A 27,577-nucleotide genomic window follows, 5' to 3' on the forward strand; every position below is an offset into this window, starting at 1 on the left:
CTTGGCATACTGGAAAATGTGACCTGGACAGTTGATCACTGTGCGTCTGACTGAAATGCCTCAGCGGTTATTACGAAGATGGCCATGAAAATTGTACATTCATGTCCTCTGAATGTTCAGAAGTTTCCAATGATGTATTAATAATAAGTATTTATCAAAGTTGGCATGAAGCTGTGGCTAAAATAAAAATAATGAAACTCTAGACCTATAAAACAAAGCATTATAAACACTAAACCAGCTAGTTTAGCGCTATAGCTCCTTGCTAACGAAGATGTAAACTAGCATGGCATTTTTTCAACAAAACCTGTAAACACCAGAGCATCAAAGCTGGACTCATCCACATTTTGAGAGCAAGTGGCCAACTTTAGCGATTCAAATCACGTTCTTCCTGCCCTCCAAAAGAGTTTTAAGATCAATGCTAACATGCCTCCATGGTTTGACATCCAGACTTTTTTTCTGCTGTCCTTCCAGCACCAGTATGAGGTAACGAAACAACAAAGACCAATTTCTACCAAGAATGCAAAGCTAAAAGGCACAGGCAAGGCGACACATCACTATTTAATGATCGTTAGATGAAGATCAAAAAAAAGTGCAGCACTTCTTCTGGATCCAGTTTCTAAAATAATTTCAAGAAGAGAAATGAGTTTACATGTTTGACAGAAAAGCGTTTGCCTCGTCATTATGAGAATGTCAGCATGGCTTCGAGCACCTGCTGTGTCTTAGTGTAGCCTCACAGAGCTGCTCGCATGGCTGTTAACTTCTACGTGTGCGATTGCATACAGTTCTCTAGATGCTTTTGCTGGACTTGTAGTTCACTTCTCTCGTGCTAGCTTGCAAATGTTAGCATGTTAAAGCACACAGGGATAATATGGTAAACAGACTTATGAACGCTAAACACCAGTTGTGAATCCATGTGTTGTGTATTTTTCCGCCACAGTAGTAAAGTTTGATGATTGAAATCTTCCACAAAAAGATCTGCATCGGAAATCTTTTCTGAGGACTTCTGAGGAGGTTTTTGTTATGGCAACCATTAGATGAGGAATGATGTGTTGCTGCCCTCGCAGTGACACAGTGCCATAATAAATAAATGATTGAGAAAATAAGCCTGAGGTCTTTGGCTAATTATTGAACACATATGCTCTTGTGGCAGTGTGGGTGTCAAACTGTGTTAGAGGGGAGACGATCTGAGTCACACAGCGATTTGTATGGAAAAGAGCTCGGAGTGATGCATTCATTACCAAGCTAAGAAATAGGAAGGGGTGGGGGGAAAAAAGGCAGCAGACAGAAACGCAGAGCAGACTTTTATGAATGTTTCAACGAGCCAAATCCACACACAAAACAAACGGCAGGTAGGCAAATGAGTCGGAGTGATTCAGATGAGTAACATGAAGCAGGGAGTTTCAGAGCTGTGTTTGGCAGGCGACGTAACAGAGCAACTATTCTCAGAGCCAAGGCTGCGAGCAACAAGTCGTCATCACACAACACACGAGCAATGTGGCAGCGTCAGAAACACACACACACACACACACACACACACACACACACACACACACAAGCGCGCGAGGCTCGGCTGCCAGCTCCATTAAAAGATTTGAATCTGTGAAACTGAGACCAAAGAGATGCCTGGTAAAAGTTAATGGAATTTTTACGAGCTCAATGGACTTGACGGGGACGGGGACGTCGGTGTCCTCATCAAGTCCGGATCAATTTATCGCAGAGACATTGTGGCTTTTAGCTCATTTAACATTTAATTAAGTGCGTTTAGGGACGGCGATGCATATTGATTGATTTTTTTTTTTTTGGGTTCACCGTTAGCCAAAAGGCTGTCTCATTCACATCTATCAGTGTGGCATTTGTCACGTTTAAGTGCCATTCATCAGCATGGCAGAGTGACAAAAATGCCACTCTTGGCTTGAAAGCTGCAGAAAAGTGTAGCCATAGGAACAACTATATGAAAAGCCTATCGCATTGCTCCATTTAGTCCATATTGTATATTGAATACTACCTTTTAAAACATCTGCTCAGCACTTCTTATGGAAGCCATATGATGAAAAACAAAGAATCTTTCAGCCCAATCAGACAGTCGCATGAAAACACACAAGACTGACTAGGAACAGTATTCCAGACCTGCAGAGCCACTGTCTAAATATCTGTTGACACCTCAGTCAGAGTCATGAGTCCCCCACCTTAAAGAAGTTCCACTCTCAACACTCAACCATGTTATCGTGTTAACCCGGCGCGACGAGCTCCATCCCTAAGTATGAAATCCTTTTAAACTCTTCTGTGTCGTGTTAAATTTACCTTACATATCAGGATTAGATATTCCCCCAATTATGCAAATCCTGATAATCTGACAGCCTCATAAAGAAGAGGAAAGCCATTTTCAGACACCTCAAGGTATTCATTCTAATTAACACCAGGTGATTAGTAATTGTCTCCCAGTGATAAACTCCTTATTAAGAACACATCATTAACCGTATTTCTCATAAACTTTGCTTTATTCAGTGGCTGTTATGAACATCAGCTCACTCTTGTCAGTCTCACAGATGTCACACTGCCACCCACTGGTCATCAGCTGCCATTACAACATGGATGAATGCCAAGTGAGGTCATGAGTATGAGAAACATGTAAGTTATGTAACTATTCATTTATATCCAAACATTTTAATGATGGCAAGCTTTCATAGAGAGCAAATGTGCACCATTCTTGATTAGTGGCCTGTTTTAACGCATATTTGCATGTCCATTACCCTGCAGCTTGAGCATGAGTGCATCTGAGATCGCCTCATCTGTCTCATGCATGTGCATCAGTGTGTGTACGTCCAGCCCTGTGCTGCACAGTCATGACCAGAAGGTCAGACAGATAAACACAAGCCAGTGTCCCTCGAGGATCGGCCCCCGCTACACAGGCGGAAAAACACGCTCTTTGCACTCATGATAAACCATTGCATCACATCACATTCGAGGCTCATCCGTGGACTGTCCTCGCAGTCACGGAGGATTTTGGCCTCGGTTGAGCGACCACCTGGGAATCCATCAGTCATTTTTACGGGCCGGCCGTCCAATGACAGCGCTGGCGTTTAAATAAATGAAATGGGGCAGGGAAAGAAAAATACAGTGCATCATCAAATATTAAGCTCAGCATTACAGATGAGCTGCAGAAGAGGTCATGTTTTATAAGCGGCCGGCTGCAGAGAGAGCTCTGGTCCTGTCCTCTCTCTGGGAATCTGGGAACACTGCCCACATGCTCCATTAACACTGACTACAGGTTGTTGTTTTTTCAGGAAAAGATGGGAGCAGACTATAAGCACTAATGAAACAATGCCAACTTACAGCATGTGTTACAGGGCCAGCATGTACACACAGATGTTTTGACCAACAAGTAATCCTAAAAAGCATGTAGATACAATAAATACGCCCTCTGTGTCTCCCCTGGGGGAAAATGAATGGCTTCATTTGGAAGTAGGACGAAACTAATCTGATGGAAGTAATTGTTAAGTGACAAGTTGATTAGCTGTTATAAGTCATCATGAAAAAGGTTTCCCAGAGGACTCATGGTGTGATGGGTAGATTAACAATCTTCAGTAGCCCTTACATTTTAATGTGGACTACAAATATGCTAAATATAAGCTAGTCAGCTTTCACAAAGAGATATGAACCCAACCGCAGAATGAGACTCCCAACGAAAACAACACCATCAATCATTTAGCAAAGGCCTCGTAGTGACATTCTCAATCGTCAAAGTCCTCGAGAAAGATGACACTATGACTGTTGTCTATCTGGAGCAACTGAGGAAACAATGTGACGTTGACAAAGAGCCACAAAGTTAGCAGTGGGAAAGGATTTTCAATGTCATAGCAACAGTCAGTGTTTGTTCACTATCCATCACTCAAAAAGTGTTATCTTCCCCAGCTCCTTGTTCTGCCAGCTGTGAAAACTGTTTTATTTCTGAAAAATGGTTCGTAACGGTTTGCAAGGCCACTACCAATGGTCTTACTCAGCCAATAGGAACACAAGTTAGGTAATTCTATCATTTGTTGATCGGGGGGGGATGACGACAAATGGCATGTTTTGAAGTCTGAACATGTGTTGTTGCTCCAAACCCAAGGTCACATATAATACATGAATGCTTTGGCCATGCTTTGCTTTGTCAGTAAAAGTTTCTGATTTACATCTTCAGCAGGGGCCTCCACTATGAACCTATCTGCCTATCTGCTTCTTATGTGTTTACAGTTCACTTATATTCAGGAGATAGCTGCTAACTAACAGCCTTTACAAGACAATCGAATACAAATCTTTATAACCAGGGATATGATCTGATTCAGAGATGACTCATTACAATATGGAATGATTCTGAATGATTCAATTCAGAACCCGTACTGAACCCCGAGTAATTTCCTTTTTGCGAAAATGCTTTTGCAATTCATACACTATTTATTTAACACGGCTAAAAACAGGTGAACATAGACTGGTTTGCCTAATATGGATAACGTCAGCAGTGGTAGCACCGCCCGCCTCCAGTCCTCCATGCAGGTAACAATCCACATACCTTTGCTTAATGCGGTCACAAATTATCCCGCGGATACGGCAGTTTAACCTGACATAAAACTTTATGTCCATTTTCTTTTTCAAAATACTGCCGAACTGCACCGTGCTGCAAAGGTTCACCTTTCTTGTTTACTTCCAGACACTAGAGCAGGGAGAGAAAGCCAATTAACCAGAGCTAAAGCCAGTTTATGGCTAGATTCCCGGCTAGTGGTGGGTGGCTCCATTACAGCTTCAACACAATATTTGACCGGCATTGAGGGCTAACATAAAAATATGAGTAATGCGTTTAAATGACTAGTAATATTGGGAAAAAAATTCAATTGTTTCGTCAACTAAATTTCTCACATCTTTGATAGACAGCGACAAGATGTGACCCCTAACATTACACCATGTATTTAATCCATGTTTAATATAAATAATTATTTTTCAAACACAAATTCTAGCAGTAAGCCTAAATGAGCGACCGTTTTACACACAGCTTACAGTTGATGACTAACTTGGAAGTGAAAAAGCCATAATAAAAACCAAAGAGGAGCTCTTATCGCTCTGACTGCTATGGCTCAAACCACAGGAGTCCAAACACATGTGTCTGAGGACAAAATAAGAACATATAAGCTTCACCAGCTGTCCTAAAAAGAAAAGATGCCATCTTTGACTCTTGTCTTTATTGATGTGGCTCATTAACCGCAGTAATCAGGAAACTGTTTTCATCTCAGGAGCCAGATGTGATGTGATTCTAACAGATCCCTCTCTTCTGTCTCTGGCCTGATGGAGACACTTCGCTCTGCTTCCAGCTACAGCCAACATACCAATTACAGAGTTATTCTGAACCGTGAGGCTCCTTAAAATAGTTCTTAAATAACAGGGTGTCAAATATCAGCAACCAAGTGGCACTGCATAGAAACAGCTGGTTATCTGTGCCACCAGTCAGCACTGGCACACACTGAAAGCTACATTTCTCATAATGCATTGGCACTTGCTGTGTTTGAATCCTATAAAAACATAGGTTTCCAAGCACTGACATTGAGCTCATTGGCCTCGGAGCATTTCATTGGGTTAGTCTGATGTCACAACCACATTTGGCGTTAAAAAAAAGTAGGTCACTCGGGCCTTTATGTCCCATCGTCAGCCATTTGGTAAACTGGAGGCTTTCTCATAATGACTCGCCTCACTTCCAACAGACTTAGATTTTCCTCTCAGAGAAGCCAGCTGGGATGGAAAAACAAAGCGGGGAAGAGAAGGCCGCCCTCCTCTCCAGCTAGGAGACGTTTACTCTCAGCAGTTTTTCACCAGAGTCATTAAAATAGCAGAAAATCAAATCAAGGCAAACTGTGAGCAAAGGAATTTTCGATTTCGTTTCCAGTGGTTCTGATTGTATCCAATTATAAGTTACTATTAGTGCCATTATATTGTCCTTTACAGTCCAACTGTGAAATCTACACAGTATACAGTTTTGCCACTTGGAAACAGGATCTGCACAGACCTCACAGTCATACAACCACTACTCACTTTGCAATTTCAAGTATCTTTGAAGGTTGCAAAAAGCTTTTTCCATTTGTTAAAAAGCAAGCTGCATCAAACTCATCCATCTCTCTGACACATCTAGCACAAAGTGCAAACCATGGCAGTTATGTAACAGCAATTTACCTAGAGAAAAGTGGAATTGCATTGCTCAAAAAAAGTACACTTCACTCTGAAAATAAAGAAATAAAAAGGCACAGTGGGTAGTACTTACTGTGTTTGCCCCGGCAGGCTTCTCAAACATCCTCTTTAGGCTATCAAGTGGGATGTCAAACCTCTCAATCCTCTTAGCAGCCTGCAGGTCCTCTCTGATCACTGGATCTTCGGATGCCTCTACCTGCGAACCACAGGGACTCCAGGAAACGCAGCCCGAGGTCGCCGACACTGCGCTCGCCACCTCCTCTCCATTTCCTGATTGAATTTCCATTGTTGTACAGAAACCGTATCTCTCTCCCCACTCTTTTCCCTGCAGTCTTTGTGCTTAGAGGGGAAGTCTATTGTAAGAGGAGGGTTTAGGAGGGGTGAGGAAGTGTTGGAGTTTTTAAAAAAAAAGAGGAGTGAGAAATAAAGATGGAGATGCAGAAGTTGCTGGGGTTTCTTTCAGTCTGGAGGGCTCTCTGGGTTTTGCAGGCACAGCGAGTGGCTGGAAAAAAAAAAAGAGGAGGAGAGAAGAAAAAGTTCACAGGGAAAGTTTTTTCTCCCTCTCTCCCTTGCCCTGTAATTACTCATACACACACAGAAGCCTATGTAAACTTGCATGTGGGCTGAGAAAAGCAAATTGAGATATGAGCCGTGTAAGCAGGCCAAAGGAGTGACAACAAAGAAGAGGAGAGAGGAGTTCTGTGAGACAATGCTCCTTTACTTGGGAGGCCCAGGTTCTCCTTAACTATAACTAAACATACTTAATATTGTTTGAGTTCCTTGATATCACATGACTAATCTGAATTTTATTATAAAAACATGATTCAAACTGATGATACTGTGTTGTTTTCTTCATGGTCAAACTCAACATCTGTTTCTGGACTGTAAACAATGAATGTGTTTTTAATATTTTTCACACATATGCAAAGGTAAATTATTGAACTAAATGTGAAGAAATGGTGCACAACATGTCAGGGGAAACTCATTGCTGGCTATTTTGACTGCGCTAACTGTTAGCGAGCCTGTTAGCACCTCTCACTACTCCTAGATTTTCGAATGAAACTTTTTTGTGTATTCGACAACATAATGAAAGACATTGTACAAATACATGTAGCCTACCTGCTTCATTTCCAATGTGCTGGTGAGATGCATACTGCTGGTTTTATCCTCCACTGTCCTCCATAGAGATACTAGCCACACCTGTCTTTTCCTGTTAACACAAAATATATCAAACACTTTACCGGTTTACATTAGCTTTTAAGTGCAAAGAGTTTTACTTTTAATTGGGTACTCTTCCAACCTTAAAGGAGGCTCTTGTCCCACAGACAAGGGGGGCTTGGTAAACTCCTGTTAGCCTGCAAATGGGTTGTAAATAGCCATAACATGTGTTTGATAACAGGAATAAGGAATACACATGTTTACCTGGTACAAAATGTGATTTGGGTGTTATGAATAAATGTCTTCATAGGCACATACTGTCATTGGATTATTTATTGACTCACCCATTTTGATTTTGGGAAGGATGCAATTAAATGCATAATTATAATCTACCTTACAGTAGATAGGCTTCCAAAACAGTCCTACAATAACCAATGTGTGTCACTCAGGCCTCGTCCATGTTCATTCAGAGTTTAGAAAGTGTATACAATATTAAGACTGTTATGTGGCTTACAGGTACCTTTAATAGAAGTTATTTTTTTAAATAACTGGGTTTAAATTAAGTCAGAAGAAAAGGAAATATTGAATCATATAGCATTAAGAAGTGAAGGACCCCCAAACATTAAGCCACTTTCAACCTAACTCAAAGGTTTAAAGCTAGAAATGATCATATTTGCTTTGCTCTTCTATCAGCTGGTCACACGGTCATATCTGCTGGCTTTCAGGAAACAGATTAGCAGCTTTTCGCCTCACCCATCCTGCATTTAACACCAGGTCTGGGCTGGATAGGAAAGCTCATTATAACAGAACAAACCAAGGAAGGTCCACAACAACTAACCCTGCTGGCCTTCTCTGCAGCCACGATGAGGGAGGGCTATGTTGTTAACTTTTCACCAGCCACACCAACTTTTCTCAGGGAGGGTTTTTCCTGCTTTTGGACCTGGCACGACAAGGGAAACTAACACGTTGACTCAGCTCTTCCTCTTCTATCCTGCCATGTTTAAAGGGTGATTCTCAGTTGCTGTTGTTCTGGAGAAAGAGAGAGACAGAATGAAAATGTTTCATGAGCTTAAAAAAAAAAAAGAAAAAGATGCAGGGGTCAAATGGTGGACGGGAGAGTAAGACGAAGCCAGGAGAGATTGACAGCTTAGTTAAAGGATCGAGTAGACAGAAAGACGGCAGAGTTACAGGGCTGAAACAGTCAGTCAGATTCACAATAGACACATCAATACAAGGGAAGAGAGAGAAAGGAGTTGATAAGCAATCTAGATAATCCAAACTTAATGAATGAACGGTCATGATATATGCATCTGATAGTACTTTAGAGGACACAGTATCACTCCATTTATCCTAGCAGCAGATACATTATTCAGAGAGGGCCAGAGGTATGTGTGTCACTTTCAGCTGGATCCTGTGTCCATTAAGGCCACTCAGCTTGCACCAGTTACTCACACACATGAAGAAAAATTCAATTTTATGTCTTTGAGGCATTTGTGAATTTCAATGACATTTATTTTTCAATGTTATTTCATTTCAACAACTGCGAAAGGTCAAATTTTGAGAGAAAATTGAGACACCAAGGACGTTTCCTGCATTCACGGAGTAGTAAAGATTTTCTGTGATATGCATCTTGATTTGTTGCATAGTGAAAGCATATACACACACACAAGCTCACACAAACTGTTTAAAGTGCAGGGCTGAGTGGAATTCAACGTGAGAGCAAACATAATACCCCCGTACTCAAAGCTCCAGAGCAGCTTTTCTTTAATACTACCAGACACTTTTTCAGCCCTAGTGGGGCTTCAGAGAGACTTTCTTGTGACGATTTGCCCGAGTAAAAACACTGTCTGCTTCTGTTAAATAAAATATGTTGCAGGTTCTGTGCTTGCTCCCATACTGAATTCCTGGCCTTGGGCTCTAGACTTCTTTATTTAGAGGACAGACTGAAATAAAAAAATCCTCAGAGAAGATAAGAGGATGGATGTTAATGTTTGTATTTTGTTTTGTCTACTGAGTCAGAAAGAAGAAGATATCAAATGATCCACTAACCTTTTAAAGATACTGTCTCTAAATACCGCCACTTAACATAGTTTAGCTTGGTATATACTGACAGAGCCAAAGGTCATTTTGGTTCCCAAGAAAAAGTCTGGAAATACAGAAAAAAAACCATACATAAACATCTCACAGTCCTGACATGGATTCTGTTCAAGACTCTAGCCAGGAAAATGTGTCACAGCTCACCACACATACTTCATCCCTGTTGGTTTGTTGCTGTTGAAATAAGGGCCGCAATTTTTTTATTCCACTTCTTTTCAGCCAAAGATGACATTAAGGCCTAGCTTCTCTTAATACATCATTATAAGTTTAGACAAGATGCAAAATAACTTAAGGGAATTGGCTTTTTCTTTTTTAATTATTATTGACATGACTGTGTGTGTTATGAAAGAGGTCGCTTTGAAAAACCAACCCACAGATATGTAGCATTTAGCATCTCTCTGCTAATATCTTTTCATGCAGCTTTTAATTATAATTTTTTTTGAGTTGCACTTCTTTCATGTAACCAGTTTCCAAACTCCCCAGCTGCATTTCTTCAGAGTTGTTAAGACTAGACCACAGGTTTCTCCACAAGTGTTTTTTTTTTTCAAAACCGTTAGTTAGTTAGATCATTTGTGACTAAACAATTTCCTTCATATGGTTTTACTTCTACAGCCTAATCTTTTTATGCTGAAAATACAATGTACAAATTACCTGTACAATTACCAATATGATGCATTATATAGGATTGTACAGTATATGTATTGTATCTTATGTGCACATTTCCACACCAAAGTTAAAAATGCAGACATTTGACAGAAACCTTGTTTATCAGCACCTGTAATTGTAAACACTGTACTTCACTGCCTCATTGTTCAGTATTTTAATGGTTAATGATTTTCTCTCTTAGGTTTTTATGTCACTCTATTTGTCTTGTCTGTATTCTATTAGCTTGATGCCTCAGTGATGTAATTTCTCAGCGAGGATCAATAAAGATTCATCTTATTATCTGCTTTAAATGAAAAATCTCCCCATGGAAACACAACAAAGTTTATAATAAGGAGAAGCAATTCGCTTTCTTGGCAAATTCTTTATCCTCAGCTCACCTCCGAAACTTGAGCTATTTAATCCCTTCATTAACCAGGTACATTTTAACAGCTTTTACAGGAGTGTATAGATGCTTGAGTTTATATATCTCTATATACGTTTATGGCATAAGAGCCAGTAAGTAAAAACAGAGTTTATTGGATACGTAATGGAGTCATAACCTCAACTAAAGCATAGAGTTAATAGAAACTATTGGCTTCTGTTGGTCATTTTAACTCTGATCTTTAAACTCACCAAGAGAAGCAAGAAAATACATCTGTTAACATTTAAAAATGCTCAGAGAGGTATTAATATAATACACAAAGCTGTGTTGAACCATGTTTTATTGATTTTCTTGAGGCCCTATGGGTTATGTTCAATGCATCAGCTTACAGGCAGCAACAAGCAGACCTCTGAGTTTGTTAAAAAGTTTTTATTGCCCACTACAAGCTATGGTATGGTATGTATGGTATCCATAAAAGGTATTTACCGTTTAGACAAATCTGAATTGATTTAAATAAGGGTCATTGCGGACATTTATATTTGAATTCAATCAATATAAATAGATTAATGTGGCTTTAGGAAATTGTGATTTGATTTCACTATGTTCTCACAATTTAAATAATAAGCTCTTAACCAAGAAGATTACCATCAGATAATCTTAAATGCATTTCAAAGTAAAGACCAAGAATAGAGCCCTGTGGAACCCCATTATTGATAACAAGAGGGCATGATTCTGCACTATTAAACTGAATTGCTTTCGGTACAAACATACACTGCTGTGCCTTGACTGACCAATGCTGCTATTCAGCGTCATACCATAGGCCCCTTATTTTGGTATTCATTCTTCAAATTTTGTGCAGTTTTCTTTTTTTTTTAAATGGGTGTAATTTGATTTGCTTATAGGTGAAGAGGGGCAGCAGCATCCATCTCAGAATTCCTTACAGCCTTAATTTAGTGTACTCCTCTTTATTCACACTGTAATACTTCCTGCCCACTTTCTAGGTACATGAGTAGAAACAGTAGCCAGTAGGGATCAGATGACAGTTACACTACTCCAGTTACTGGGGGTTTACTTCCTACCTCAGCTTCATTATATCACAGCAGGTCACCTGATAGGTCCAGAGGATAGTAATGCACAATAGGTCTGGTCAAGTAATGGTGAGGACAGAGCACAGGAGTCGTTTAAGGTGAAGCTATGTTAAAATGTGCATACCTCCCAATGAAGCTTGGTTGTGTATCGGGTCACAACAATGTTATGCTCAGTTTTTAGGGAAAGAATTGTTTGTGCTGTGAAAAACAATTGTGATAATTCGAGGAACAGTCTTCCAAATCTATTACACTGCATCAATTTCAGAGAAGGGATTACATTTCGATGTTGTCGGGATGGAAAGCAAGAGTGGAGGCTCTGAGATCATCCCGTACCGTGTAGTTGGCTTGTCGGACTTGGGGCTTCGCCTGCAGTGTTCTTTCAACAGACCAGACAGACGGAGATGCCATCTGCTCTCCTGCCCAGCTCTCCACCATCTCCTCCTCTTCTGAGGAGAAAATAGGACTGTCTCGCCTATTTCGTCCATTCATCACAGCTGGCTGCAACATTACTCCCTGCTTTACAGGGAGCAATAAACCATGGTAAAATATGGAGCCGCTGTGTGATAGAAAGGTAGATGCACTTTGGAGAAGCTGCAGGGTTGCATTGGTCTGTTAATGGACCGCTGGGCTGACACTCTTTAAAAAAAATCTCATTCACCTTGTGGTTTTATAGGGGAAATATCTCATTCAATATAACAAGGCAGCCTTGTATAAAGAGTCAGCTTTTATGGGGATCCAAAGCAAGGTCAGGGAAATTTTTGGGGGGTCCTGATGATAACAGCAAAACATACAACAACAGCAAAAAACTAGTAAGCTAGTAAATTCATCCATTATAGGTTTACTGCACAATCCTCACATTTAATATGGCCTGTAAAGTGAACTGTTTCATAACATAAAATACAAGCACACTCTAGGATGAGCTTATTTGTGTATTAATCTAGAAACGAGACTCTTTAGGTTTCCCTTTGGGGCACTTTGAGTTCCTAGCTTTTTATTCCACCGTCATGTGCCTGTTATCTGTTTTCTAAGCCAAGTCTGCCCTCTGGTGTTCATATAGTGTAAACACACTTTGCATTTTTAAACCCAAGGTGACGTCATTCCTTCATTGAAATTCATGTCAGCTTTCGTTGAAGCTACAAACTATAAAAATGTCTGTTTAATGTGCACTTTGAATTGTTCTCCCAGAGCTCTGTTTTTTAACCGAAGGGAAGGTTTATGTGCATTTATGGAGGTGCAGTGTGTTTTCAAGTCTTTGCTGTAGAGCTTAAGCACTTGTCACTTTCCTATTAGGTGGATTTTCATTAAATTTGATGAATGATAACTTTCTAACAGAATCAGGCTGTAGAACAGGATAATGGATAGAGAACTGTTAATCAAATGGGACACATTAATCACTCTCTATTACTGTGTTTCACAAACAATTTAGGGAATTTGTAGCTTTATGCCTTTGAAGTTGGGTACAGCTTTTAAATTTATGACGCACGCTTCTGTTAATTGTCCTTTCAGCCAATTAAAGGGGTCTGATTTACTCCAGCGACACCAGGTGAGAGCAGTTGCTGATAGAAAAGCAGTAGTACTCTTATTCTAATTGACCAGCATTCAAAAACCAGCTGTTTCAAAGGCCATAAACCCCCCTTGGTCCACTCACTCGGGTGTTGTAACTCAATGTAACAGAGTCTGATTAGGCATTAACAAAGGCTATGTTCTATATAAGATTTACAAGAAAGCAGTGTCACTGTGAGAGTGAGCAATCACATTACCACAGCTTCATCAGATTCAGCCATCATTAATCTTAACATTTAACACTTCAACCTGTCCAGACGTCCTGATGGGCACAAAACAAGCATACTCCATTTCTTTAACAAAAAGACAAGATAGTCAAGTGCAATCTAGAGCAGGTAACAAGACAATTAACCGTAAGAAACACCTAATGACTTGGCTCTGGGCTTCTAAATGTTAGATTGAATCCAACGGTTATGTGAAGCTTTTCCATAAATTGTATGTGTCAAAACGTTCCCACAGTGATGCCAACAGGAGGAGAATGAATCTGTGATGTCTTAATTAGTCCACAGTTAGATGGGAAAACATGAGTGGAAATAAGTAAGGCGCAAAGTTTCCGAGAGAGTAAGAGGTGGGAAAATCAACTTGCCAAGTAAGGAGCCTCGTGTAGTTGGACGAGATTACGGGTACATTCTTTCAGCTCAGTTAAAGGGACATTTATGACTACAAATGGGAAAAGAGCTGACACTTTTAATATTTAAACTGCTCCTTTGTTTAATTTCAAATTGTTATATCAGCTGTTAAAAAGTGTGCTTGGTTTGAGATTTGAATACAACTGATAGATTAAGTTAAAGTGATGTTATACACACTATTATTTATTCTCCTGAGGCAACCCATCCTCTCTCGCTTTCCCTCTCTTACGCTCACACCAAATCATCCACACACACACACACACACACACACACACACACACACACACACACGCACACACACACACACACACACACACACACGCACACACACACACACACACACACAGATCTGTGGGTCACGGAGGAGCTAGACAGCTGAGCCATTTATCTGGATCCCTTGGGAAACAATTACACCCGCCAAGGCAGCAGAGCCGGACAGGGGATGGGAATTAATGATGGGCTCATGCCTCAAGTTGAAGCTCAAACTTACAGTGAAGGGGTGGTGTCACCGACAGAGAGCCTTACACTCCCGCTTTACACCATTGTAAATTACATCAGAATTACTTCATTTAAGTTCTCTCGAGTAAACTCTATTCCAGTAATGAGCATTTGTACCACTGCAGTAAAAAAACAACTATAAATCACATCCTTATTAGACACATTTGAACAACTCAACAAGACAAGGCTCATTTCCAAATGGCAGCCATTTTGGTGAAGCACTCCAACCTTTAATTTAATGTTAGCGTAATGTCAGGCTAAAATCTAAAATCACACATCAGGGGTGATTTGAACCAACATTTGCATGTGTTTGGCGTTTAGATGGTGACACTCATTAACTCATCTTTTGGTTCTGTTTATGTCGAGAAATATCTTGCTCGTTAGCTGTCTGTCAAACATCCTGTGCTGGAAAGTTAATTAAACAAAAACTTTGCCTTACATGGCTTGAAATGACACAGAGGAGAGTGATAATAAAGAATTAACCAGTGAAGCCAGACTACCAAAAACATTTAGCTTAAAGATGGGTCTATGGGTTTATAGGGTCTCTGTGTTGGAAATCCTACAAACAAGGGCGTGTCCACACTTTTTAGACTGCAGCGTTGACTTACACAAGACATTAAAATGCAGCATTTACCAACTGTCAAATCCGGTGGTTGTTCTTTGCAGATTATTTGCCCCTTTGCAAACTCAATTATTGATTTTCTTAGAAAAAAGGTGCATTGATCTAAAATATAATGAACTACATGCAGCAGTAAATGTAACAGCTGATTAAAACCCTGCTCACATGTCAATCATTCGCTATGTTAATGCATAAAACATTCCCAGGATGTTAAAGAAAACACTTCAGTAATTTTAAGATATTGTCACTCACTAATGATGTGCTATAGTAGGAAGTTTGTAACGTCACTTAAACTAATTGAGTAGACACAAATGAACAACTGCAGGTTCCTTTAAGAGAATAATACATCATAATGGTCAGTACTTTCTGTATCGTGTCTGCAGTCAGAGCACAATTACAACAATGGGAATGTATCTTAGCATGTTCTGTTCAGTGTTAATGCAGGCTTCTCTGTGTGGACATGAGGTGTCTTAATAGCATTAGCGACATTCACATGTACAGATGGTTGCAGTGTCCTCTGGTGACCTTACACGCCACATCAGCACACAAACATTAAAAGGATATATAGAGGAGAGAACTCCCAGTAAATGAAGGTGGGAGAGGATAGCAGTTTGTTATTTCTGATTCTAATAATGAAGTATTTGATACGTCCTGCATGTATAATTGGAATAGCATGGTCGAAATTGATGGTTATTTTAATTTCTTATATTCTTCAGCCGTACCTATTGTTCATATTTTCCGAGCACACACGCCGTTGTGCTCGTCTCTCTCTCGCTGTGAAAACCACCTCCAGCTTTCCCCTCATGTTTCAGCGTTAGGAGCTGCCACATCCCAGCCCCCACCACCCCCCGCAACCCCTCTAGCTGCCTCCTCCTCCTCCTTCTCCTCATCCCCCCTCTGCCCCCCTCCCTTCCTCCCCCCCCCCACCCTCTCGTGGCCCGTTGCCATGGAAGCTGATTGGTAGGATCACTCTGTCTCTCCAGCACATTGCTGCTCCATCTCTGCCAGAAAAAAAAAAATCACTGCAATTCAGAGCAAAACCAAAAAGCCTCCTTCTGGAAAAACAATAAGTGGAAGATAGCGACTTGTTTTCAACACTCGAGCATTTAAAAGAGTAATTATTCATATTAAATTATATGCTTTTCTTATTAATTGCTGAAACTTTTAATTTGAGTAAAAATAATTCTAATCAACAACTTTTCTGCACAAAGCTATGTAAAGGTAGTTTCACCCAGCAGCAAACAGCCCAAAGACACAACAGGAGCTCCATAAACCAGAATAATCTGTGTCAGATGTTGAGGCAGCACATCATGTTCCTTTAGATAAATTTGTTTGTAAAACCTTTCAAATCTATATATCTAAGCTCTTATTTGAAAAACTACAACATAATGAGGCGATTTTTAATGATATCTCAAGTTGTTTTTCAATTTTGCTGTTTATTTCCTCATGACTCCATCCAGAATTGGAAAAAAAGAAAATGTCCAACAAGCAGATGAGGCACTGCAACACACAATCTCTCTCTGTCTGTACAGTATGTTCGAAACTCAAGGCTAAGGCCCTTGTTCGCTTTAGCTCTAATATTTTCCAGCTTTAAAAAGGAAGAGAAAAAAAATCAGTGTCTAGCATTGCTATAGCAACAATGTTTAGGGGCTCGGCGTGGTGGTGGTGGGGGTTGGGTTGTTAACGACGATTTTTCAAAGAAATGTTTTTACAGTGATAATACTCCTCCAAATAAATTCCATTTACTATACAATGTGGTTTATATATAGTATTGTGTCCTTTTAATTGAGTTTATTTTTACCTTTTTCCTCAAGGGGAAGCTCTATTCTAACTAATTAGGACTGATTTATGATTTAATAGCAAAGTGGAAAATAATTGAACCATTGTTATTGTTGTGAATGACACATGTTCCATTCTATTACAAGCCAAAGCAATATAAATGAAGTACAAATCTTCTTAGTGCCAAGTCACTGACAATCCTGTGAATGAAGACATTATCGAGTGATACCAGTCAAAATAGAGGGAAACCACACAAAGGGAGGAAGTAAGAGAAGAAACACTAGACATGGTACACAGGGGGGGAAAGACTACAGAATAAAACAGGAAACACTTCATACTAAAATGAAGGAATGTCAACAGAAAAATACACAGGACACAAAGATACACACTATATACAAATTACTTAATATAAAACAGGAAATCCCAAAACAAGAGTAAATCATGACACAAAGTCTTTTCAGTACTTCTTGCTAAATACTAGCATTCCTCAGCATGGGAATTTTGTACCATAACATTTTTGGTTTTGTGATGGTACTATATAAAATGTTTGGGATATCTAAATGTCTTCAATGAACCTAAATGTCAACTTCATGTTGGTGCCACAGGATACATCTTTGGTTACCCAGAATGTCTTTAAAAATGTGTGTGCTAATCCATTTGGTAAATGTTGAGATATTGTTATGTATACATGACATTTTTGACTTACTGGCAGTGCTCCGCAGATTTTAGTGGAAAGTCAAAGCCATTGGGGTTCCTCCTCTGGGCACCAGGTGTATCTGTTCCAATACATCAAATACCAAAGCTGTAAAATATCAGTTTGTACCAAAGTAGTGTGGTGACTAGGGTTGCCACCTTCCAAGCAGAAAAATAAAGGACACCCCGCAGCGGGGTGCAACTCAGCAGGGGCCTGACCACCACTGGCCCGACGGTGGGGTGGGGCCCCAGTTGTGGTGAATCAGGATTTAAAACGTGGTTTTAATGAAGTAATAAGATTCATACTTTTAAGTGCTTTATTAACACTTTTTTTCTGAAATAATTTACAAAAACACAACACTTCAGTGTAAAGGCAGATACAGTCATGTATGCACAATGAAATGCACCTAACAGGACTTCAGCAGATGATTACTACTAGATATTTAATTTACAACTTCACTTAAACTACAAATAAAGTTAACATTAATTCATTAACAGAGTATTATTGAAGAGCTTTTGACACTGCTGTAACATAGAGGGGAGGAGGACAGATTTTTAATTAAATAAACAGTACGAATTTAATAGTATTTTTATTCATTTATTCTGTCCTTCTGTCTGTCGTTTTTGTTGTTTTCTCATGAAATCATGAATGATACTATTAATATGGTTTTGAACTATTTTCTTATCGTATTAATTAAGTGTCTACTGTCGATATATTGATGTTGTATTGATGATATCTCGCCCAGGCCAAACTGTGAATACAGATTTGGCTAAACTAAATGTCATCTTTTTGTTTTATGTACCGAAAAATATATTAACACTATCCAAACTATACTGGAATAACCTCTCTATAAACATGGGAGAACATATATTAAATAGGCCTACAATAGTTTCCTTTACATTATATTCATTTTCGCTGACACATTACTTTCTACTCACGGCTGTATTTCTGTATCCGTTTCCGTTTCAATGGTGCACAGTGCGGGAAACAGAGACAGACATGTTTCCTTCTGACTCCTCTGACTTTCTCTCACCCAATCACTGACGAGCTCTCTGAATGATGCTGAGTTCAAGGCATCTTGGAAATACGGGACAAACCGCGTCCCATATCCAAGTGTAAAATACGGGACGGGTGAGGTGCTTACATCGCTAACATGCTATATTGTTTATTCTTAACTACTTCTATGTCATCCAGCTTTCAATATTTATATTTTTACATTTAAAAATAAGCTAGTAGTCTTTAGTCCACCAAACTTCTGCATTAGCATTAGCATTAGCTTGGGAAGTGCTTGCAGGCTTAGCAGAGAAGCCATAACTTGTTATCTTAGTGTTTTACACAAAGACTTTAACTTAAGAGGTACAGTAAGCTGCTTTTTTAACAATGTATTTTATTAGTATTAAGTTGTGATTGTAATCAGCACATCGATTTTAATTAACCTTTAATACATAGTTAAGCTAAAGCAAGTCAATGTTTTACACAGTCTATGTCTAGTTTAAGCATAAAACCTTTTTACCCCTTTTCCCTCTACATTACAGTTCCTGAGGTTGGAGTTACCCTTAAATTAAAGCTATTTGCATTTTTCGCTTTAGTAAATATCAATAATCTTGCTACATTCAGAATATTTTCTCTGCATAAAGGCACTGTAAACATACACTTCCCAGTCACTGTCTCTGTTAAATCTGATCAAATTGTCTCAGATATTCATTCAAAAAAGATACAAGTGTCAAATTAGCTGTTTTTAAAACAAAAGAGAGACAACCACAAAGCAAAAAGCAACATCAATTTACCCTCCAAATGGTTAAAATTTGGACATTTATAGTTAATGTGAGGACAAAAAAATAATGAGGTCAAATTGTGGAAAGGTGGAGAAGCTCACTGTGTCTACTTATCATTTTTCTAATTATTGTAGGAAATAGTGCTCATATGGGTGTTAATAGTCCTCCTGCAGACTGCAAAAGAGCTATTCACAGAGCAGAATCTACACTTTCCACCCCCACCCCATCAAACCCACCACCACATCTACAACCCCCCCCAAACCCCCCCTTTTTTCTCTGTGATCTCCAAGGGCTTGCTTCACCTCAGTCAAGCTCCAGCGCTTCAGCCGGCAGCAGCATCGAGCTAACAAGTCTTTGTGAATAGAGAGAGAGAGAGAGAGAGAGAGAGAGAGAGAGGAGGAGGGGGTGCAGAGCAGGCGAGAATCAGACAGTGAGAGAGAGTTGACAGAGTGAGGGTGCAGAGGGAGAGCACAGGAGATAGAGGCAGAGGTGTTCCAGTGCTGTGAAATAGTGCCAGAGGCGGCTGGAAGAAGAGAGAGAGAGAGAGCAAGAGAAAGAGAGAGGGAGAAAGCGGGCATCATGGCAGCGCTCACCGCATCATCACGACACATGGGGATGTTTGGCTGCTGCTGGTGATGCAGAGGAGAGAGTCGAGGACTTCCTGGAAAACCAAAGGCAAGACAAGGAAACAGGTCAGTGACGGTCAAAACACACTCCCAGACAGGATTCATGCATGCAGAAACGCCGGCCTCACAGGATGATGCTAATGTACATTTGTCAATAAGAAATCCCCTGTTAGTGTTCAGGATGTGGACATGCATGGGGAGTGGGAGGTTGCGTATGCATGCAGACACGTGAGCAAGCTTGAACATTGTGTGTGTGTGTGTGTGTGTGTGTGTGTGTGTGTGTGTGTGTGTGTGTGTGTGTGTGTGTGTGTGTGTGTGTGTGTGTGTGTGTGTGTGTGTGTGTGTGTGTGTGTGTGTGTGTGTGTGTGTGTGTGTGTGTGTGTGTGTGTGTGTGTGTGTGTGTGTGTGTGTGTGTGTGTGTGTGTGTGTGTGTGTGTGCAGGTTGGGTGCTCTAAATGGCACTGGTTAAAAAAGCCTGACTGGGAACGTTAAGGGTAAAGAGAAACACAGGAACCCCTCTTGGACGCAAGAAAAACTGCAACACCTTCTATGACATCACATAAAAAGGAGGATGTAATGGTGTGTTTAATGTATCTTCTACTACACATCTCTCTGATTTTACAGTTTTTTTTTTCCACCACAGAGCTGGAGCTAAAAAATACAAGTGACAATGGAGGCAGAGGACAGTACAAAGAAAGGGGGATAATAGTACAGCGCATTAGAAATGAGGTTAAGAAATGAGTAAATGAAGGACTGGAGAAGAAGATCAAATGCAAACGACATGAGGAGTAGTGCAGAAGCTAGCAGGAGAAAGGAGACAAAGCCTGTGAGAGAGGAGAAGCTTGGCCCAGCATCCAGCTCTGCTGCAAATGATGTAATCCTCCACCAGTCCAAGCAGTCAACTCAACACTTTGTATAAAATTTGAAATTGAATCACAGATCCCTCCATGTGTGCTAATTGTTGCTTAGCAGAAAAAGCATCCGATGGGATCATAAAATATTCTTTCAAAATATTGGTGAGTACAACTCTTTAAGAGTGATTACCCTCTTTTAGCAGCCAAAGTTTGGAAAGATCTTTAACAGTCATTGAGAGGTGACAAGCTTTTCCATAAAACATCTTTTAAAAATCTTGGCAGACGAAGTGATAAACAGCAGGCTTGCTTTTTTAATGACTGATGCAATTGACTGTTAAAGAAAGCAAGCAGAGATTTGTGTTGTTGTTAAAAAAACACTAGTTACACAAAATCAACAAAGAGAGAAAACATACTGCTTTGTCCACAGGGGGCGCCAGAAACAACACAGCCTGAGAGTTCCTCACAAAAGCTTTAACAGTCGGATAGTCAGTTAACAGGCAAATTATTTTGGTGTAAATACCAAGTATCTTCATAACGATCGGATCAGGCTGGAAGACAGGTTCTGTTTCATTTCCAGGCATTTGCAATATATCTGAGAATTCATAACAGAAAACGATGACTTCTTAATCTTTGAACAGATGGTACTTCTAGTCACTGTATAACCACATTATACATCCACAAGCCTTTATTAAATTTAATCTACAAGTTATAGAATTTGATTTAGTCCTTTATTTATAAATGAGTCCATTGTTTCCATGTTGTTGCTACAACAGTAAATACAGACATGTTCAGAAGGCTCTGGATTCTCTTAAATCCAAAATGATCATACCAGCAAACAGAAATTGTGTGACGTGTTAACAGATGTCTGTCTCTTGAATACTGTTACTAAACTTAAATGGGGCTTTGTTTTGCAGACTTGAAACAGAATGGATTAATATAATATTCTTCTAGGCTTAATACAGATTATTTGTTTTCATACTGGGGATTTAGAAAAAAAGGGAAACTGAAAACACAGGTTTTAAAATGAAGAGAAGAATAGAACAACTTTGGGCACTCTGGGGGAGCTTTAAGAAGTTAACACAGTGCTTACATATACTTTTTGTTGTTGTTGAAATGGGGAACATGTTAGCAAATATTTGTACATATATAAGTTTCAGAGCAACATTATCATTTATGTGACAAAGTAGGTCAGATTGGTTTAATGATGTAGTATATTAACCCCCATGTGTATTCAAGCAGTAGACCTGCAGTTAATATGATACAAAATAATAACTCTTATTCACTAAATGTGTAAAAGCAAATATAGATTTGTGGTCATACATAACTTCAAACTCTGTCCTTTGCCAAGGTGCTCCCAGTAGGAGGTGCCACACAATGAGTGGGATCCTGAAGAGGAAGCTTGAGGAGGGCCCGGCCCCTTACCTTTCCCTGCAGGGGTCTGATGACGATGTTTCCTGCAGCGACAGCGGCAACAGCAGCGATAGTCTCAACCATCCCGTCCCCTCTGGACTGCTGGACTGTAAGATCACATTACAACACTGCTCATGTCAGCATCTCCTGCTAGTATTTTTTTTAGAATAGAAAAAGCTCAGGTCACATATGAACAACATCTCTTTAGTTTTGGGATGAGCCAGAACATTGAGAAGGTGAAACTTTTTTAAAAAATGGTTGGAATCCACATGACTATAGACAGGAAAGGTCAGACCAGTGTCAGATACTTTTAAATGATCATACATTTTAATGTATGATCATGTTTTAATGTCACTTGTTGTACCTAAACTGCAATCATGAATGTCAATAATATTTTACAATGTGCCTCTGACTTTGGTTGCTTCTCCATTTTAATCCTACTTCCTGTTGTAACTTACAATTGAATACAACAAGATGTTATATCTCTTATCTGGTCATGTCCCTGCTTAACCAGCAGAGGTTTCTCTTTTGTCATTATTATTTATTATATTGCAGAGATTTCACTTACGTTCAAAAGTAACGCTGATGACAAACCATCGTATGTCATCAATAAGAAACCCAAAATGTGCCATGTCTGTAAACGTCTTAAGTGGCCAGTCTCTTGGGTGTTTCTATTTTCAACTGTGATTGACGACTGTGTCTTTTATTTAGTCAAGCAAGCTTACAAACCAGCCTCTTTAAGACCACAAGATAACTTTACACACCTTTCATTTTTGCTTTGTCTGTTTAAACTTATATACAGTCTTGCTTTAACTAATATTTACCCGCAATAAAGAGAAAAAGTGAAGACTATGTAATTTGAGGAAAATATTTCCAACTTTTTCTGTCTCAACCTCAGCCACTCTCCAGCAGCAGTCAAAACGACTGCGGGGCCGCAATGTCCACTTTGAAAGCGTGACGGTCTACTACTTTAACAGGCGCCAGGGCTTCACCAGCGTACCCACCCAGGGTGGCAGCACCCTTGGGATGTCCCCGCGTCACAGCGGGGTGAAGCGCTTCACCCTCAGAGAGTTTGCCATGGAGCAGAAACAGAGCCACCGGAATATGCTGAGGGATCATCTGAAAGAGGAGAAACTCAATGCCATCAAACTCAAAGTCAGTGGGATGGCTCAATAAAGCCTTTTTTTTATAATCATCCTAAGGGTTTTCATTTTAGAGCAGGAATAGATTTACAATGCATCATTATATCGACTCACTTTTTCTGTCCTCCAGCTGACTAAGAATGGCACTGTATCATCCATGGAGGCGGATACCCTGACGCTGGATGACATCTCAGAAGACGACCTGGATGTTGACAACACGGAGGTGGACGATTACTTCTTCCTTCAGCCTCTGACGACCAGACGTCGCCGGTCACTCCTGCGTACCTCAGGGGTCCGACGCATCGATGTGGAGGAGAAGCATGAGCTACGTTCCCTCCGCATGTCCCGGGAGGAGTGTGGGTGCCGCTGCCGGGGGATATGCGACCCGGAGACCTGTGCTTGCAGCCTGGCCGGCATTAAGTGCCAGGTAAATGGAACTGTGGTGAGGCCCATCTATAATACTCAAGTGTTGTTAATGTTTCTATGTGCAGCAAAACTTCTCTAAAATCAACTGAAATCAAATAAAACTGTTGCTTGGAAATAAGAAATACTTCATATTTTTGTCTGATTTGGCCAAGCTGGGATTCCAATAGAAGGAAAGTCCCTGATTCCCTGCATTTTTGTTCTTCAGGGCCCTGAGCGGCATGTCTGTAGTCAAAGTCTGATTGGCATATTGTGTTGCTATACCTTTGAAATAGATTGAAAAGTAACTTAAATCCAACAAACGAATGCAAATTACCAGTTTGGAGGCCAACGTTAAACCCTTTAAGAGCTTAGCTTGCTAGCTTCCACTTTTTTAGGGGAATACAAAGTTGACTTGATTACATAGATCCTTGCGAGTTCAATTTGTTGAACGTTTATAACTAAATGTTATCGGAGAAGGGGGGGGGCAAAATATTTTAAATGTGCAACACCTATTTCTGGCCCTGGCTGTTGGTAAACCAGGTTAACAGCCTCAGTAATCCACACTTTAGCTTTGACAACTGCTGATGGAAGCTGCTAACTGTATAGCTTACTTGAAAAGCAGACGGACAAAAATCTATTCTTTGACATTACGAAGGAAAAGCAGTAAACAGTGCAACATGAACATGGTTCTTCAAGTCTTTCTGTGTAATTATTTTGAAAATCAATGTTGCATAGATATATTTAGTAAAGATTTTCAGGGTATTCAGTACATACAAAAAAAAAAAAGGGGTATTATTATTTGACACATATATCACCCATTGTGACCTCATTCATTTCTCTACACACATGTCCAGCTATAATGTTCATCGTATCTGTTGGTATTGTTTGACACTGCAGGAATAAATGTATTTTCTGCCCTCAGGTGGACCGCATGTCCTTCCCTTGCGGCTGCACCAAAGACGGCTGCAGCAACACCACGGGACGTCTGGAGTTCAACCCGGTCCGAGTGCGCACCCACTTCCTGCACACCATCATGAAGCTGGAGCTGGAGAAGAGCCGGGAGGAGCAGCAGCATCAGCATCAGCAGCAGCCAGAGCAGCAGCTTGTAACCAATGGCAACGGTTACCATGGTGACTCCTCCTTGGTCCAGCAGCAGCAGCAGCAGCAACAGCAACAGCAGCCGAACCTGCAGTTCCCACTGATGAGTGGCACGCCGCACATTCCCATAATGAACCTCCAGAATACAGGCGACACAGATTCACATCTAGATGAAGAGGAGGAAGAAGACGAAGACGACGAAGAGGAGGAAGAAGACGATGAAGATGATGATGAAGCGTATGAGGAGGATGAGGATGGGAGTAGTGTTTGTAGTGGGCTTTCGGACTGCAGCACACACAGCTTAGAAACAATCGACCAAGAGGAGGATGAAGAAGAAGAAGAGGACGAGGAGGATGAGGAAGACGAGGATGATGACGATGGGGAGGAAGACGAGGATGATGAGGAAGATTGGGGTTGCTCTTTGCAAGGTCCTCCGCCTTACTCGGTTCCACTTCCTTCTGTTCTGAGTTACTCTAATAACCCACTCCTGAGCCTCAGTAACCCCTTCCACAACTCTCCCTCCATGCATTATCAAATAGACAGCTCTGTAAATGACAACCATCATTTTGTCACAGAAAATGCCAGCGTCACCCAAACACTCCCCACAGTCGAGGCCGCGTTAGAGTCTAAAATAAAGACAGATATCTGCAACCAAACAGAGCTGCACTTCCCCGGCCCCACAGACTCCCTAACTCTCCAAACTTGCTCACATGTAGAAACCCGTGAGAGGAACACTGCCCCTGCTGGTACAACCGAAGAACTGCTGCATTTGAGAGACCTCCAGAACAATCCAGACCGTCGTGACTCACAGACTGAGGCTCCGACTGGGTCTTTGGAGCAAACAGACGAGGAAATGAGGGAGCTGACGCAACCAGGACTGCAAGGGGATGCTGCTCAGATAACAAGCTCGTCGTGCTCGCAGAGTACCTGATGAGTCAAATTCTTCACATTGAGAGAGTTCAGTTATTATGTGGAAATCTATATTCAAGCATTGTGTTCAGCCATTGGTTTGATTGGTTCTTGATTAGTGCACTTCCAAAGACAGAATGGGTCAGATTCTGACACAGAAAGCTGAAAGACGTGATCATTTTAGCTCCATTTGTCTTTGAACCGTTCTAAAGTCATTGATTTGCATAAAAAAATACAGATTACTCACAATAAAGCTCAACAACAGTGTTTCTGTACATGATTTGTGTAATTTATGCCCTGTTATAACGTATTTCATCGTTACAGCATGTTTTGTGGCTGTGACTAGCATCTATGACAAATCAATATTTTGAGGTGCTTGTGTTGTTTAACTTTTTTTCAATGTACCGGTTAGTGTCTCAACATTGCTGCTAACTGTTCTTTAATGGCTGTCTGTATAGCATGTGTTCAGTTGACCTGAAGATGTTTCAAGGTCAACTCAGACTGTACAACGATAAAACACGTCAAGCAAATTCCTACTACAAGCTTCTTTTTTTGTGTGTTCAACGTTTAACCTCTAGCAGTGTGGCCAAATGTCTTTATTCTTTACACTTCAGCAACTGTTCGCTAATTGTCTCAACTTCCTGGAGAATTTCTTAACTTTGGACATATTTTAAAGCAGATATAATCAATTATTTAATACAAGCTATAGTTCACATTACTACAGGTTTGAAAGTTAGAGAGGTAGAGCGCTAGTTGTTTTTAAAATGATTAGAAAACGTTTTTTACTTGCGTCTGAATTTTGAAAAGGTTTATTTGTTTTGTTGGTCGTTACATCTATGAGTTGAAAATACTTCATCTACAACTCATAAATGTGAGCAAAGAGTATTCCATATTTCTGCCAGTAGATGGCGCCTGATGCTCAAAAACGTCATCCATCTTTCTAACAACTCACTTCATCTTCACCAGGGGGTTAAATCATTCTTTCTGACGTCAGTATATTTCATGATTACACGTTCTTTGCCTGAGGACAAATTGTGACATTGGTTCTGCTTGGAACATCTGTTCTCTGTCAGACATTTTTTTATCTTATTGTTTTTTCTTTCTTCTTTTAAAATAAGAAAAGAAATGCTTACAGGTCAGTATTTAGGGACATTTGAACATACAACAACACCTTTCCTGTTGAGATGATTAATCAAGTTACCGTTTCATCCAGCTGATCACTTCATATTCTCAACCAGTGCTCCCAGTTTGAATGTTTCATATTTGGGCCTCTGGAGGGTGCTGCTGAGTTAATATCACTGTCTTTATGGTTGTTCTGTTCCCACCTCATTTTCCAGCCTATTCATGTATAGAACAATATCATGGCTCATTGCTTACAGGTACTTAGCAGCAGGTGTTTTTGTTCAGTAGTGACTAAACATACATCCATTGGTCCTTTACGACCCTCCAACCATGATGCACACATGTCAGGTAAACACTGTATTTCATTGGGATGTCAAGGTCATCTCTCGACCTTTCCATCTCCATATACAATCAAGGTGTGTGTCAGCTGTGTTGGGGGTTGGAGATGGGAATGAACTGCCTCCTCTCAGCCAACAAGGTATTATAGGTAAGAAAAGCTCAGACACGCTGCTGATCAATCACAGGGGCAGGGGAGCTGTAACGATAAGTTGCCAGGCAACAGGATGGGAGAAGCAGCACAGTGTTTTGAGGGGGCTGCTGGGTGGGGGTAGTATCAGCTTTTCACTTCCGTCTCCCCTTTCCTCATCCACCCCATCACCACCCTCTCCATCATACATGTTTGTATGACAATGTTTTTCATAAAATATCTTCAACCAGACCAATAGTTACCCTTTTATAACCCTGATGCCCTTGGCTGTTTTACAGCATAATCTGGAAGAGCACAAATCTGTTTATCTGCAATGGTCTACTTACTGTTTTGCCTGCGGAGCTCTCGGTCATATCTTGCAGCCTTCATCAGGAAAAAAAGGGTTGT

The 27,577-nt window shown here is 40.4% G+C and overlaps 2 protein-coding genes across 4 annotated transcripts in view; one reads left to right on the forward strand and one right to left on the reverse strand.

The window, feature by feature from the left end:
• Positions 1-6,959, reverse strand: part of xirp2a (xin actin binding repeat containing 2a) — a 48,335-nt gene extending 41,376 nt beyond the window's left edge. The window contains exon 1 of the mRNA XM_020644924.3: positions 6,284-6,959. Coding sequence (XP_020500580.3) covers positions 6,284-6,496 — 213 coding nt within the window. The 5' untranslated portion in view covers positions 6,497-6,959. The remainder of the gene's footprint in view (positions 1-6,283) is intronic.
• A 12,497-nt stretch (positions 6,960-19,456) lies between these two features.
• LOC109992354 (cysteine/serine-rich nuclear protein 3) lies at positions 19,457-26,111 on the forward strand. 3 transcript variants are annotated; one of them, XM_020644913.3, is made up of 6 exons: positions 19,457-19,829; positions 20,205-20,342; positions 21,966-22,136; positions 22,926-23,182; positions 23,300-23,611; positions 24,497-26,111. In XM_020644913.3, exons 3-6 carry the CDS (start codon positions 21,992-21,994, stop codon positions 25,601-25,603), a joined length of 1,821 nt encoding a protein of 606 aa, XP_020500569.1. In that variant the 5' UTR covers positions 19,457-19,829; positions 20,205-20,342; positions 21,966-21,991; the 3' UTR covers positions 25,604-26,111. The 3 variants fall into 3 exon arrangements, with proteins under 3 accessions (XP_020500569.1, XP_020500570.1, XP_020500568.1); XM_020644914.3 differs by lacking the exon at positions 20,205-20,342 and having other exon boundaries at positions 23,300-23,596; XM_020644912.3 differs by lacking the exon at positions 20,205-20,342 and having other exon boundaries at positions 19,458-19,829.
• The last annotated feature ends 1,466 nt before the right edge of the window (positions 26,112-27,577 follow it).

The sequence above is a fragment of the Labrus bergylta genome, chromosome 24 (assembly GCF_963930695.1).
Source record: "Labrus bergylta chromosome 24, fLabBer1.1, whole genome shotgun sequence".
Lineage (NCBI taxonomy): Eukaryota > Metazoa > Chordata > Actinopteri > Labriformes > Labridae > Labrus > Labrus bergylta.